Source organism: Dama dama, chromosome 4 (assembly GCF_033118175.1).
Source record: "Dama dama isolate Ldn47 chromosome 4, ASM3311817v1, whole genome shotgun sequence".
In the NCBI taxonomy this organism is placed as follows: domain Eukaryota; kingdom Metazoa; phylum Chordata; class Mammalia; order Artiodactyla; family Cervidae; genus Dama; species Dama dama.
Genome location: NC_083684.1, coordinates 61,085,839 through 61,099,221, shown reverse-complemented (window position 1 = coordinate 61,099,221; position 13,383 = coordinate 61,085,839). Strand labels below are relative to the sequence as shown.

At 53.3% G+C, this 13,383-nt stretch overlaps 2 protein-coding genes across 7 annotated transcripts in view; one reads left to right on the top strand and one right to left on the bottom strand.

Moving 5' to 3' along the window:
• The window catches only part of TULP2 (TUB like protein 2), a 62,323-nt gene extending 54,268 nt beyond the window's left edge, over positions 1-8,055 (top strand). For 2 of the 6 annotated variants that reach the window (XM_061139783.1, XM_061139782.1), the window contains 12 exons: positions 593-625; positions 1,031-1,082; positions 1,499-1,625; positions 2,300-2,449; positions 2,695-2,817; positions 3,619-3,740; positions 4,408-4,710; positions 6,299-6,411; positions 6,919-7,033; positions 7,118-7,216; positions 7,452-7,623; positions 7,900-8,055. In XM_061139783.1, coding sequence (XP_060995766.1) covers positions 594-625; positions 1,031-1,082; positions 1,499-1,625; positions 2,300-2,449; positions 2,695-2,817; positions 3,619-3,740; positions 4,408-4,710; positions 6,299-6,411; positions 6,919-7,033; positions 7,118-7,216; positions 7,452-7,623; positions 7,900-8,033 — 1,542 coding nt within the window. In that variant the 5' untranslated portion in view covers position 593 and the 3' untranslated portion in view covers positions 8,034-8,055. Of the gene's footprint in view, positions 1-62; positions 298-592; positions 626-1,030; positions 1,083-1,498; positions 1,626-2,299; positions 2,450-2,694; positions 2,818-3,618; positions 3,741-4,407; positions 4,711-6,298; positions 6,412-6,918; positions 7,034-7,117; positions 7,217-7,451; positions 7,624-7,899 lie in introns of those variants that run through there. The other 4 variants (XM_061139786.1, XM_061139785.1, XM_061139781.1 and 1 more) reach the window with 4 other exon arrangements.
• Positions 8,056-9,134: 1,079 nt separating this feature from the next.
• Positions 9,135-12,729, bottom strand: PPP1R15A (protein phosphatase 1 regulatory subunit 15A). Its single transcript, XM_061139775.1, has 3 exons — positions 12,476-12,729; positions 9,976-11,796; positions 9,135-9,556 (listed from the first exon to the last, which is right to left on the bottom strand). The coding sequence occupies exons 2-3, from the start codon at positions 11,785-11,787 to the stop codon at positions 9,212-9,214; spliced, it is 2,157 nt and encodes a 718-aa protein (XP_060995758.1). The 5' UTR covers positions 11,788-11,796; positions 12,476-12,729; the 3' UTR covers positions 9,135-9,211.
• Positions 12,730-13,383: the final 654 nt, after the last annotated feature.

Sequence of the window (13,383 nt, the reverse complement as noted above, 5' to 3'; positions counted from 1 at the left end):
AGCAGGGTTGCCAGGCTGCAGCAGAGGCCAAAGGTCATTGCTTTGTTGGAAGTGGAGCGTGGGGTGGGGTCAGAAGGGAGGGGGATTAGGGCAGGTTCCAAGGGAATCTCCTGCCCTCCCTCTGAGCCCTCTTTTCTCCCCTGCTTACTTCCCAGAGACCCAGAGATTATGTCCCTGATTTCCAAAGAGGGGGTCAGTTATGTTTAGAAATTGGCCAGACAGGCAAGGAATTGAGGTGTGAATGTGAAAAGCCTCTCCAGGCAAGAGAGCAGGAGAGGTCTCCAGGATCCCAGGCAGGTGGGTACTGGGGGTCTGGGATCACTGGGGATGGGGTGTTTGGGGTCCAGAGTCCTGAGTTCTCATGTCTGGGTGAAGGAGAGAGTTAGGTATTAGGGGAAGAGCAAGCTGGACTTCTGGGCTCCTGATAGTGGTGAAAGCTGGAAACAGGCTTCAGGGTCCCTAACAAGTACTGACACTGGAATTTGGGCTGCCTGGGTCCAGGAGAAAATCCCAAGCTTAAGATCAGGTGTTGGAGGGCAGCACCTATTGGGATGTTGGGTCTGGTTCCTGACTCCTTGTTTTGCTTCTCCAGAATGTCTCGGAAAAGTGATACATGGAAGAAAGAGTGAGTGGGGGAAATGGGATGGGCAAGGGTAGAGATGGAGGGGACAAGGGGGCGCTTTGATTATGCCCACACCTGCTCAGCAGCTCTTCTTGTGTGCCTTGAAGGGAGGGGCTGGGGGCCTGGACTTCTGGGTCCTACCTACCTAACAGGAGGGAGCTACAGATGAGGACCCCTGAGTCTGAAAGAGGAAGGGCTGGGGGCTTTGAGATCTCTGACCCCTGGACTCTAGATAGGCCAGTGCAGGGTGAAAGAACTTCAGCACTGGCGGAGCAGACTCAGGTTCTATCTCTTCTGTGACCTCACAAGTGTTCAGAACCCTAAGTTGGGCAGCGGGAAGAAGGGGAAGGGCTCTTGGGCAACGGGGGTGCCCTGCTTGCTGTCACTACGAGCCTGCACCTCTCTCAGGGCCCTGGGAGATGAGCTTGCCGCTATGAGACTGCAGAAGCTGGAACAGCAGGTACTGTGCCCAGGAATCCTGCCAACCCTCCCCTTCTATCTTCCATACCCCCTCAGGAGTCCCACCCCCAGGACTTGCTCTGGGACTCCTGGTCCTCATTGGCTCTCTCGGAGTCTCAAGTTTTGCAATTGGGAAACGAGAAAACAGGAATTAGGAATCCTCGGGAAGCAAATCTTGGTGACGAGTCTCCAAAATTTCTAAGGAACAAGGGTTCTGGGTCCTTAGGACTCCTAGGTCCTTCGGGAGGAGGGGCCTGGATGCCAGGACTCAGGGTTCTATGGAAGGAGTTGCTGAGAGACTGAAGGCCTGGAACTCTCCCACCTATGCAAGGACTCCCCTTGCCGCAGGCCCCCTTTCACCCCTGTCTTCCAGTTCGGTTCCTAGACCCCCACCCCACCTCTTTCCCGCTCCTGCAGTGGCTTCTGTTTGAGAAGAAGCAGCGACGGAAGCGCCAAGAGCCCCTCATGGTTCAGGCCAATCCTGACGCTTCAGTGCGGCCGCGGAGACCGAGGCGGCGGGAGGAGCGCTTCTCGGCTGCCACCGGTGAGGAACGGTGCCCCGAGTCCCGCAGGAGCTCAGGCTGGAGGGAGGGGCCTGTGGGAGTGTGTGTGTGTGTGTGGGGGGGGGGGGAGCCTAAAGGGCCTAGAGGGGAGGAGCCTGGCGGAGCTCGTGGAGGGTGGCGGCGCTTTGTTAGAGCGCGGGGGCGGGGCCTGATGATCCGTGGGCGGGGCCTGTGAGAGTTCCGGGAGTACACGGTATGGTGCTAGTAGAGGCGGGCCCCGAAAGAGTTCTTGGATTCGGCTAGGGTGGAGCCTGGGAGAGCCGAGGACCGCCCAGAGAGTGCGGGTGAGGACCGGGTCTAAGGAGTCGTGGAACTCGTGGGCTTGGAAGAGTTGGGGGAGGTGCCTGGAAAAGCGACGGGACGCAGCTCCGAAGAAACCGGAGGGCTGAAGTAGGCAAAGCCCCGGGGCCAGGCCTGGGTAATTTAAAGCCGATTTATTGGAGAGTCCGCGTGGGATTGTTTACACACGGAATCGCGACAGTTTAGTGGTGGGGCTGTGCTTTTTTGAGTCTTGGGGTTCGGGTTCTGAGTTGGTCTCGAGGGTTTGGGCAGTCAATCAGGGACGAGGTTTGGGAGACCAGCGAGGAGGCGGATCTTCTCAGAGGACCAGGATTTTGTGCTTCGTGTTAATGGGCCTCGCCACACCTTCTCCCAGACCCCCTCCCAGGCCCCAGGAATCCTTTCCTTCAGGAGAATGTGCCAGAGGCGCATTTGTGCACTGAATCCCACGGTATCCTGGGCACCGTGAGCTGCGGTGGAGATGGCAGTGGCGAGCGTGACCGTCTGTTACTGCCGACAGAAGCAGGTAATCTCAAATCCTTGGGCGGTTGATACCCCGGAACTCCACTCCCCCTAGAACTCAGGAGTCTAGAACCACTCAGTCATTGCTGTCTCCAAAGGACCCCCGCGGGCCCGGATATGCTTCACCGCAAGGAGTCCAGGTCATGAACCTTCTCCTCCAATACCCAGGAATCTGCATCTCCAGCCCTCTTCCTTCCCTGGTATTCAGAAATCCCCGTCTCCAGTTCTCCTCCCTTTCTTGACTACCAGGCAGCTCTGATCTGGAGTTGGAGGAAGTCTCCGTGGAGGATGTTCCTGCCTCGCCGCCTCCTTGTGAAGAGCCTCCGGGGACTCTTCTGTCGCGCAAAGGTTGGCCAGCCCACCAACGATCTGGTAATTTCTGCGACACCGAGTGAAATCTGGTCCACTGGTCCATGTGGCACTTCCTCCCCCTTTTCTGTAATAGCTCTGTTGAGATATATTTCACATATTATACCAATTCACTCATTTAAAAATTTACAATTCCATGGTTTTCAGTGTATTTACCGAGATGTGCAACACACACCATAATGAAGTCTAGACTATTAATTATCATTACCCACAAAAGAAAACCCTATACATTTTATCAGTCACTGCCCCACCCCCCGTTTCTCCCAGACCTAAGAAACTACTAATTTAATTTGTGTCTCTTTAGAGACTTCATATATAGAATAATACAGTATATAATCTCTTGTGATTGGCTTCTTTTGCTTGCTTCAATGTTTATTTTGTAGCATTATCAGTATTTCATTCCTTTTTCTTTATAATATTCAATGGCAGGGACATTTCCTTTTATTCTCATGACTTGACCAGTGATTTCAATAACAGGACTCTGGGTTATAACCCCAAATTTGCTCCCTCCTCCCATTTTAGTTCCCCAGTCTCCCGGATGCTCTCTCTGGGACAAAGGGAAGAGAGGACTCTAATCCCTCCCTGTCCTTAGATCCAGGGCAGTCACAGACTTCTCAACTTGTATAGACTCCTGTGCACATAGGGGAGGAGGAGGATCTGGCAAGTGAAGTTGATGATAAATAGGTAGGAGTCGGAAACCTGGGAGTTCTGATCTTCTCCAGCCGGCACTGATGACCTTGTCCCAAGCTCCTGGGATCCAGGTGTCCTGAGTTCAGTCTTTTCAGGGCTTTTTCTAATCCTTAGGCGCCAGTGCTGAGGACGAGAGCAAATTACAGGATGTTGGAAATGAATACGAACTGCCCAGTGCCAGATCAAGCCCTGGAATGGATGGTGACGGTGGCCTTGGAGACTTGGCCTCCAACAAGGTGGGAGGTGGCACAGCCAATAAGGATATAGGAGGAGGAGGGCTAGTCTCAGGCTCTCGGGGCGCTAAAATTCTGCAGCCCAATCAAGGGCCCTTTTTACTGGTGGGTGGAACCTGTTATGTTTGGGCTAGCGGAAGTTCTTTGTGTGTACCATTTATTTTCAACCTAGAGGATCAGAACTGATGTGAGCATATGCCTTAAAACCCAGCCCACCAAAAGGCAGTGAGCTTTGGAGAGGGTGAAATAGTGATAGGAAAGGGCCAGGTGGCACTCATTTTGGTATGAATGAAATCGAGATAGTTTCAGTTGAGAAGATCTGGGCGGTATTATATGTTAATATATAGACCCTGTGAACACGGGTATTAAAGGAATGGGCAGTGCTTTCAACAGGATTCTCCAATCGGTAGGTGAAATGGGTGTGGCTAATGTTACTGGCCAATCAACAAATGAAGCGATCTTGGGGTTTGATCTTGGGCATTGAACCGTACTGGCCAATCAGCAGGCAGCTGAGATATTTGACCAATAGACAGAAACTTGGTCGAGAGACAGCGGAACCCTGAGCTGGGATGGCCAATCACTAGTTGGCATAGCGGCGAGCGGGGGAGGGTGAGCCGGCTGAGGAGGGCGAGTCTGCTCTCTCTCAACTTGAATTTGGTGCGTGGGCCAGGGTGAAGACCTGGAAGAGAAGAAAGAGGAGCCGGAGTTTACCATGAGGAAATCCCCAGAGACGAGCGTCGAAGTGGTGTCCGAGGGCGCACGCGGTGTGGGCAGCGGCGATGTGGGGAGCTCGCCCCACACGCCTCCCTGCGCCCCAGGCCCTCGGCTGGGCGAAGACATGAAAGCATATGTGCTGCGGCCAGCGATGCGCGGTCACATGGTGCAGTGTTGCATCAGCCGCGACAAGAGCGGTGTAGACAAGGGCATGTTCCCTTTCTACTATCTCTACCTGGAGGCGGCCGACGGCCGGAAGGTGTGGTCTGACAGCTTGGAAACAAGTCCCACCTCGCAGGGTCTGAGTGAGGTCAAGACTGACTTAGGCGAATCGAGGCCTTGCTCTTCATTGAGCTAGGACTAATCAGCTCCAACGCCAGGCCCTGCCCTTCAGATAACTGGGCTCCTTTATACTCAGAGCCCAGTGGCATAGGCCCTCCCCATCCCATAACCCAGGGTTGTCCACTTTCAAATAGAGCTGGCCTTGCTCACAGGTAGGCCACGCCCCCTCAGAGTCCCAAACCCCACCCCTTACAGACCCTCCAGGTATTGGCCACCTTTTGTTGGGGCTTCCCTGGTAGCTAAGCTGGTAAAGGATCCGCCTGCAATGCAGGAAACCCCGGTTGGATTCCTGGGTCGGGAAGATCCCCTGGAGAAGGGAACGGCTACCCGCTCCAGTATTCTGGCCTGGAGAATTCCATGGACTGTATAGTCCATGGGGTCGCAGAGTTGGACACGGCTGAGCGACTTTCACTTCTCACTTGATCCAAATCTAGGCCCTAGTCCCACCCAATCCTGAGACAGTCCCAGCCCCTCTCAGGAGCTAAGCTTCTCCCTTCGTGGATTTTCCATTGATAGCCAAGCTATGCCCCTCTCAGGTCATTTCTGTCTCACGTGTGACCGCCTCTCAATTATTCATTCTCCCCCAGAAAGAGACTTTTCCCCTACTCAGTGCCAGACCGGGTTTTCACAGATGAAACACTAAAGTCCTGCTGTAATGTTCCAAGTGAGGCCCTTCCCTATTCTAAAGCCAGGCCCTGCCTGCCAGGCAAGTTCGCCCCCTGCCTTGGCTTTCCCTCAGCCCTGGGCCCAATATCCGAAGGAGTAGGGGGAGATATTAAGATGTGAAATGAGGCTCCCTTTTCGGGACCCAGCTGACTTCCTGCATCTACCAGCAAGCCTCAGTTCAGTTGCTCAGTCATTTTCGACTCCGTGACCCCATGGACTTCAGCATGGCAGACTTCCCTGTCTACCAACTCCCAGAGCTTACTCAGACTCATGTCCACTGAGTCATGATGCCATCCAACCATCTCATCCTCTGTCATCCCCTTCTCCCGCCTTCAGTCTTTCCAAGCATCAGGGTCTTTTCCAATGAAGAAGACCTTTGCATTTGATGGTCAAAGTATTAAGACTTTCAGCTTCAGCATCAGTCCTTTCAGTGAATGTTCAGGACTGATTACCTTTTCTCTCCAGCAAGCCTTAGGACACTTATTGCTCTATAACCCTTTCCTCTGTCTTGGGACATGGTATTTCCTTGTTTTTGGACCCCTGTGTACACGCTAAGTCGCTTCAATCCTTTTCGACTCTGTGACCCTATGGATAGTAGCCCACCAGGCTCCTCTGTCCATAGGATTCTCCAGGCAAGAATATTGGAGTGGGTTGCCATACCTCCTCCAAGGGATCTTCCTGATCCAGGGATCGAACCCGCATCTCTAAGGTCTCCTGCATTGGCAGGTCGCTTCTTTACCACTAGCACCACTGCCACCAGGGAAGCCCCGGTCTTTGGACCCCTAGCTCTAGCCAAATATCAGAAGTCGATTCTAATGGGCTATTTATCACATCCACAGCACTTCCTTCTGGCGGGGCGCAAGAGGAAAAGGAGCACAACCTCTAATTACCTCATCTCTCTGGACCCTACAGACCTGTCTCGGGATGGGGACAATTTTGTAGGCAAAGTCAGGTGGGCAGAGTCCTGATGTGTGTGCTAAACAGGTGGCAAGGGGGTGGGAGGAAGGGGATGATTGAACTACACTTCCCAGCGGTCCAAGGGTACAAGTTCCACCTGCTCTAGAACTTTTTCTCTTAGGGACTGATGGGTTATGTAGTCCTTCAAGTTAAAACTCCAGGGTGGTTGGGGATAGAACTGAAGACTTCGGAGGCATGACTGGCATTAAAGACATTTGATTTCTTGAGCGGCAGCGAGCTGGGATTCCTAAGTTCCTGTGACAGAAGAGGGTTGGTATATGTGAGTTCTGTCTTAGAGGAAGAGTGTTGCTAAAGCCTCAAGGCAGGAGCCTAAAAATCCTCCCCAAAGGAAGAGAGGGACCTGGGACTGGTACATGGAACATGAGTCTTACATAAGAGGATGTATCGAAAGACTTGATGAGATGACATAGGAAAGCAGTTAATGTACGGCAAAACAGGAATAATTATTGTTTTTATTCTGACCACTTCCCTTCTGGAGCAGATCTAATGTCTTGGGCACCAAGTTCAGCATCTTCGACAATGGGGTGAATCCGGAAAGGAAACATTTTTTTCCGGAGACTGCTCGGATCAGGGAGGAGCTGGCGGCTGTATGTTATGTGAGTGTTCGGGGAGATGAGAGAGAGGAGTAGAACGGTGGGGAGGGAGAAAGAAGCAGGCCAAATGGAGCATACCACCCTCAGGAGACCAACGTCTTGGGATTCCGAGGGCCCCGGAAAATGAATGTTGTTATTCCGGAAATCAACGCCCAGAACCAGAGAATGTGTGTCCAGCCACAAAATGTGAGTCCACCAAACTTGAGAATCTCTGGGTCAGTGGAGGAGGAAGGTCTGGGGGACCGGCCATAGATGCTAAGAGGAGAGGGGGCCGATGGGTTACATAAGGTCACATAAGCCGGGAGGATTTTGTCAGATTTATATGCTTTAGGAAGGGAAAACTAGGGACTCAAAATTCTGCGTTCGGAGGAAAAGAGCTGGTTGGTAGTTGGCTAACCACGCCCCCTACTTTACTCTTTAGGAACAAGAATCGCTCCTGAGTCGCCTCCAACGGGGAGCCAGGCAGGGCCTGGTCCTGCTGCGAAATAAACCCCCATCGTGGAACGACAAGAGCGGCGCCTACGTGCTCAATTTTCATGGTCGGGTCACGCGGGCCTCGGTCAAGAACTTCCAGATCGTTTATCCGGATGACCGTGAGCTGCTAGGAACCTATTTACCTTGGCAAGGGGGCAGGAGGAGAAATACTTCTCCCATTAGCACTTGAGCGTTTTTGTAGGGAGGGCAGTCTCCACGCTATTGCAAAGCCTATTGGGAAGTGTAGTTTACTCGGCAGAGGGCCAGGTAAACACGCTTCCGGGATTCTGGGCGGAATAAGGGCGCCGCACAGCCTCTCGGGAGTCGTAGTTCTCGCGGCTCAGAGGCCCGCGGCAGGGAACTAACACAGCCTCAGTTCCTGACTTCCTCTTCAGCGGACTACCTCGTGCTCCAGTTTGGTCGTATAGCCCCAGACACGTTCACCATGGACTTCCGCTTCCCACTTTGCCCACTCCAAGCCTTTGCCATCTGCTTGTCCAGTTTCGATGGGAAGCTGGCATGTGAGTAAATTCAATAAATAACTCTAATCAGCTTCTGTGCCTGCTCACTTAAAGAAAGGGCCTCAACTTGCCTTCTTTTACATGAATTTACTAATAACCAATACTTACTAGATGGCGCCTGGGCGCCCCGTTCTGTGCTCTAGGGAGTGGGCTGTTGGGCAACACTTGCTGTCCTGAAATCATAGTCCGATCATGGGGGATGGGTCTTTTTAAAAGGCTCGCCTACTATAAAGGAGGAAAATATAAGGGCTGGGTCAGAGCAAGGCAGCTCTAAAATATATATACTTTTATGCTACATTTGAATAACCACAAGGAACTAGCTGAGCCAGAGAGGTCAGGGACGGGCACATCAGGCAGTAGCTCATACAAAGGTGGGAGGGAGGTTGGTGGTTTTCCGAATGAAAGGGTGGTGTAGCATCAGCCTGGGGAACCAGTGGGGAGGGGCAGGGTATGAGGCTGGACCAGGTGCAGGACATTTGGAGCACTCTTGTTTGAACTGCTGAGCAGTTTAAGTTGGAGCAGTAAGTAGGATGGGTAATTGAAGACATGCATGTGTGGGTGAAAGAATAGTTACAGTAGTAGCCAACACTTAACATGTTATTTAACATTGTTTTAATTATGACTTATTTGGGGATCTTATAAACTCATAAGATGCGCAGTTGTTAGCCGCATTTTACAGGTAAGGAAACAGTTTATGGACATAGGATTTATAAATGTGAAATCAGATACATTTATAAGTGTAAAAGCCTTGGGGAACTCACCACATCTGCCAGTAGGGAGGATAAGTCTATTTCAGGAGCACACAGAAAACTGGAGCTTAACCCTTTTTTAGGAATTAGTGAGTTCAGCTCCCAGACCCTTTGGGGAGAAAACTGTCCTAGGTTTAATAAAAGGTAGGCAGAAGCAAAAAAAAAAAAAAAAAAAACACCCCGACAAAACCCACCAGTCTTTAGTTCAAAAGAAGCCTCAGGATGGGAAGAGGCAGATTCAAGGGATGATGGGAAATGTAGTTTATCCTCCATGGACGTGTGGCCTTTATGTATCCCCCCTCAACTGTCTTGGGGACTGAGGAGTAGTGGATGCTGTCAGTTCAGACACACACAGAGACGCTTAGTACAAAAAGCTTTATTCATTATGTAAACTAACATTCAAATAAATAAATAGTTAACACAAAAACTACTGCACATTAGCCACGCCTCCCACTGAGGTCTAGGCTAGGAGACACACATGTAGGGGAGGGAGGGGCCAGAGCATGGCTCAAGGGCGTGGCCTGGATGGGGGACATCGGTGAGGTCCGGGTAGTGGCAGGGACGGTGGCCAGGGAAGTGGGAGGGTTCCCGAGACGTGCCCAGGCCCTGGCCCGGGCAGCAGGGGTGAGGTAGGGACCCAGCTCCTCTTGGACCTGGGCGATACGTCGGGCGAAGCGGCTTCGATCCCGGGCGAATTGCTCCCAGGGGCCTCTGCGGGCGGCCTGGGCCGGTCCTGCCCAGACAACCAGGGGATGGACGGAGACCTTCTCAGAGAAGCGCACCTGGAGATGGACGGGCACAGACATGGGGAGACACACACATACACACACAAGATACAAAGGACAGCAGGTGGGGAGGTGGGGAGAAAGAGAAACAAAAGAAAAATGAGTTGCACAACAACGCTTGTCATCTGGCTTGTTATCTTGCCTGCCAAGGGATTCCCCAGCTGACTCACTGAAGGTAGAGGTGGGGCCCTGGGGTTGACATGAGCTCAGAGGCTCCTTCTTCCCACAGGGGCCAGCCTCTTGCAAAGGATTGCATTAACGTGAACACAGCCCTCCCAATGGAGCTCACATGCAACCCTCTGCAACACGGGGGAGCCAGGAGTTGGAGCCTCCAGTCCTTTGGTCCCCAGACCCCGGAGTGCCAGCTCCCAGCCCTCTCCTCCCTAACCTCAAGGATCTAAGTTCTCAGTACCCACCTTTCTGGTCTTTGGGAGAGGTTCAAGGTCCGGATGCCTGGTGGGGGTTTGTGCAGACTTGAGCCGTCTTTGTAGTCGGAGGGGCAGCCGAGGAGGAGCCCAGGGAAGCGGGGGCTTCTCTCCAGGTAGATAGATGGCCACTCGGAAGGGGCAGGGCTCAGCTTCTCCCCACTTCTCAGCAGTTTCCCCTCTGTCTGTTTTCTCTCCAGGCTGATAAATCTGGTCCCTGAGGAGGGCACTCTGGGTCTGAAGGGAGGGGCTGGGTCCCAAGTCAGCTGCTCCTGATTCATCATCTTCATCCTCATACTCGTTTTCTTCCTCTGTGTCTTCTCCTGGTTGATACACCCAGGCACTAAGGAAGGTACTTGTCAGAGAGATGGAAGAGGAGACTTCGGCTTCTCCCTCATCTTCAATTGCTTCTGAATCACAGCCCTCTTCCTCTGTGTCTTCTCCTGGCCGATACACCCAGGCGCTCAGGAAGGCACTTGTGGGTGGGATGGAAGAGGAGGCCTCGCCTTTTCCCTCATCTTCAGATGCTTCTGAATCACAGTCCTCCTCCTCTTCATCCTCCTCCTCTGTGTCTTCTCCTGGTCGATACACCCAGGCGCTCAGGAAGGCACTTGTGGGTGGGATGGAAGAGGAGGCCTCGGCTTCTCCCTCATCTTCAGTTGCTTCTGAATCACAGTCCTCCTCCTCTTCATCCTCCTCCTCTGTGTCTTCTCCTGGTCGATACACCCAGGCGCTCAGGAAGGCACTTGTGGGTGGGATGGAAGAGGAGGCCTCAGCTTCTCCCTCATCTTCAGTTGCTTCTGAATCACAGTCCTCCTCCTCTTCATCATCCTCCTCTGTGTCTTCTCCTGGTCGATACACCCAGGCGCTCAGGAAGGCACTTGTGGCTGGGACAGAAGAGGAAGCCCCCGTTTCCTCTGAATCACTGTCCTCTTCCTCCTCTGTGATCACACTGGATGGATGCTGCCAGGTCCTGAGCGAGGGCCTCTGGGCTAGACTTGTGGAGTGTGGCCCTGGGTCAGCATCTCCTTTCTCAGCCTGTTTGTCCTTCTCCTCCTCCTCAGGCTCCTCTCCCAAACAACATTCCCAGGCCCTGAGGTGGGAGCCTACAGATGAGGGGGACATGGAGGTCTTCGTGGCTGCTTCAGTCTCTGTTCTTCCTTCTGTGGCTCCATTTACCGGGCCGCACACCCTAATGGCTTCTCCATTCTCCTCCTCCTCTTCTTCCTCCTCCCCTGGGCAACACTCCCAGTGTGACAGAGGAAAAGAGAACGCGGTCACTTCTTTACCTCCAGTAACCGCTTCTTCCTTAGATTCCTCCTCCCCAGGAAGGTCCGGCAGAGATCTCATCAGAAGGCTGAGGAACAGGGGAGCAGGCTGGCCATCCATAAATTCTTCCTGCTCTCCAGGGACACCAGTTGCTTCTTCCCCACCATACTTTTCATCATCATCATCTGAAAGTCCCCAGACTTCGGGAAGAGAACGCTCGGCTTCCAGGTCAGGGTAGGTCCCCGGGGAGGCTTCTCCGTCCTCCTCAGCCGCTCCACTGTCTTTGGTCTCCTCTTGAGGGCGCCTGCCCCAGGGGGCATGGTAGGTGGCCAGAGAAGCCTTTGCTTCATCCTCCAGGCCAGCTCCTCCCTGATCTGCTTTGGTTACTGCTTCCACTAGCCAGGGCTCTGGAGGTCCTGGGCCCCTCAGGAGGCTCCACGCCCGGCTGAGAAGGCCCATCAGTGGGGACAGGAGGAAGAAGGGGTGGGTACCTCTCCAGTGGGCAGGCTGATGGGGCATTTGGCTTGGAGCCATCTGTCTGGGCTGGGGAAAAGGGAGGGAAAAAAGGGGTCAAGTTTAGAAGCCATTTAAGGGAATAGCATCAGAGGATGACCTTGAGTCATAGCAACGGAAATAGTAACACAAATAGCAACGCAGGAGTTCCTGCCCCACATTCCTTTCTGATCCCAGCCACTCCCATCTCTGACCTTTGTTTCCCCACCTCTTCTCTCAAAACCCAGGAGTCCCCTGTTCTCTCCTTCCCTTAGTCAACAAGCCCCCAGCCCCATCTGCTCTCAAACCCATAAGTCCTAGTCCCAGGAAGTCAAAACGCAGGTCCTCTACTTGCTTCTCTTGGGGAGAAAGTCCTAGTCCTTGCTTCTCTCAACCTCCTGAGGACTGACAAATCAGCCCCCGTCACCCACCCCCTTCTTGGAAACTCAAAAATTCCGATCCCTAGATGGTTACTTTTCTGGGGATCCACGAGTCTGGCTCCCAGACCCCTCCTCCGTCTGCCTCAGGACTCCCAAGTTTCCAATTCTTTCTGCTTCCTAAGTCGGAACCCTGGGGTTCCTCCCACCCCTCCAGAACCCCTCAGGTTCCCAGGCCTTCCTTAATACCCACCGGAACTCAGAAGTCTGAGCTCCCGCCTCCTAACTGGCCACGAGTCCGGTCCCAGCCCCCAACCCCTCGGAACCTAGGTGTTCCGATCCCCTCAACTCACCAGCTCTGGACTGCGCGTCAACCTGGAGGCAGGAGTGCCGGCTGAGGTTGCCACGAGAGATCACAGGTTCGGACGGCTCGGGAGGTCAGCGCTTTCATCTCGCCCTCCGGCGTCGGGCTCGAGGACTCAAGTTGTCACCGGCTGCTGCAAGCGCTGTCGCGACAAAGAGGCGTACGATCGTCCAGGGAAACATACAAATACATCCAGGCCGGAAACTTCACGGAGAGGTGACGCTACCCTCAGCGCTTTTATGGACCAAGGCAGCCGGACGTGCTGACGTCAGAGGGGAGGCGGGGTTTCGAAACGTAAACGTACGGGAAGGGAACCGAAAACAAGGTTGGACTTCTCGCGGAGATTCCAGGCTTTGTGACGTCACGCGGCGGCGGTGTTTCCAAGCGTGGCCACGCCCCAAGCGAGCGAGCTATCACTCAAGCGCGTGAACTGCTGAAGCAGAAAAGGAGCTCTTTTAACCCTTGTTCCAGGCAAACGCCTCGCCTGTAATTTAAGACCAGCCCCCCGTCTAGAGTCTCCCACTTTCCATCTGTTCGGCTTCCTACCTGGTGTGGGAAAGTATTATTGTTCCCATATCACAGATGGGGAAACTGAGGCTTGGGAATGAAATCACTTGCCCAAAGCGGTCACAGCAGAGTCTGGATTCATTGCAAAAGAGACAGAATGTATAAGCCCCTTGAAGGCAGGCACTTTGCTTTGCTCACTGCCTGGCACATAGCAGGTGCTCAGCAAATACCTGGTGAAAGTGAAGGTGTTAGTCTCAGTTGTACCCGATTCTTTGCGACCCCATGGACCGTAGCCAGCCAGGCTCTTCTGTCCCTGGAATTCTCCAGGCAAGAATACTGGAGTGGATAGCCATTCTCTTCTCCAGGGGATCTTCCTGATCCCGGGATTGA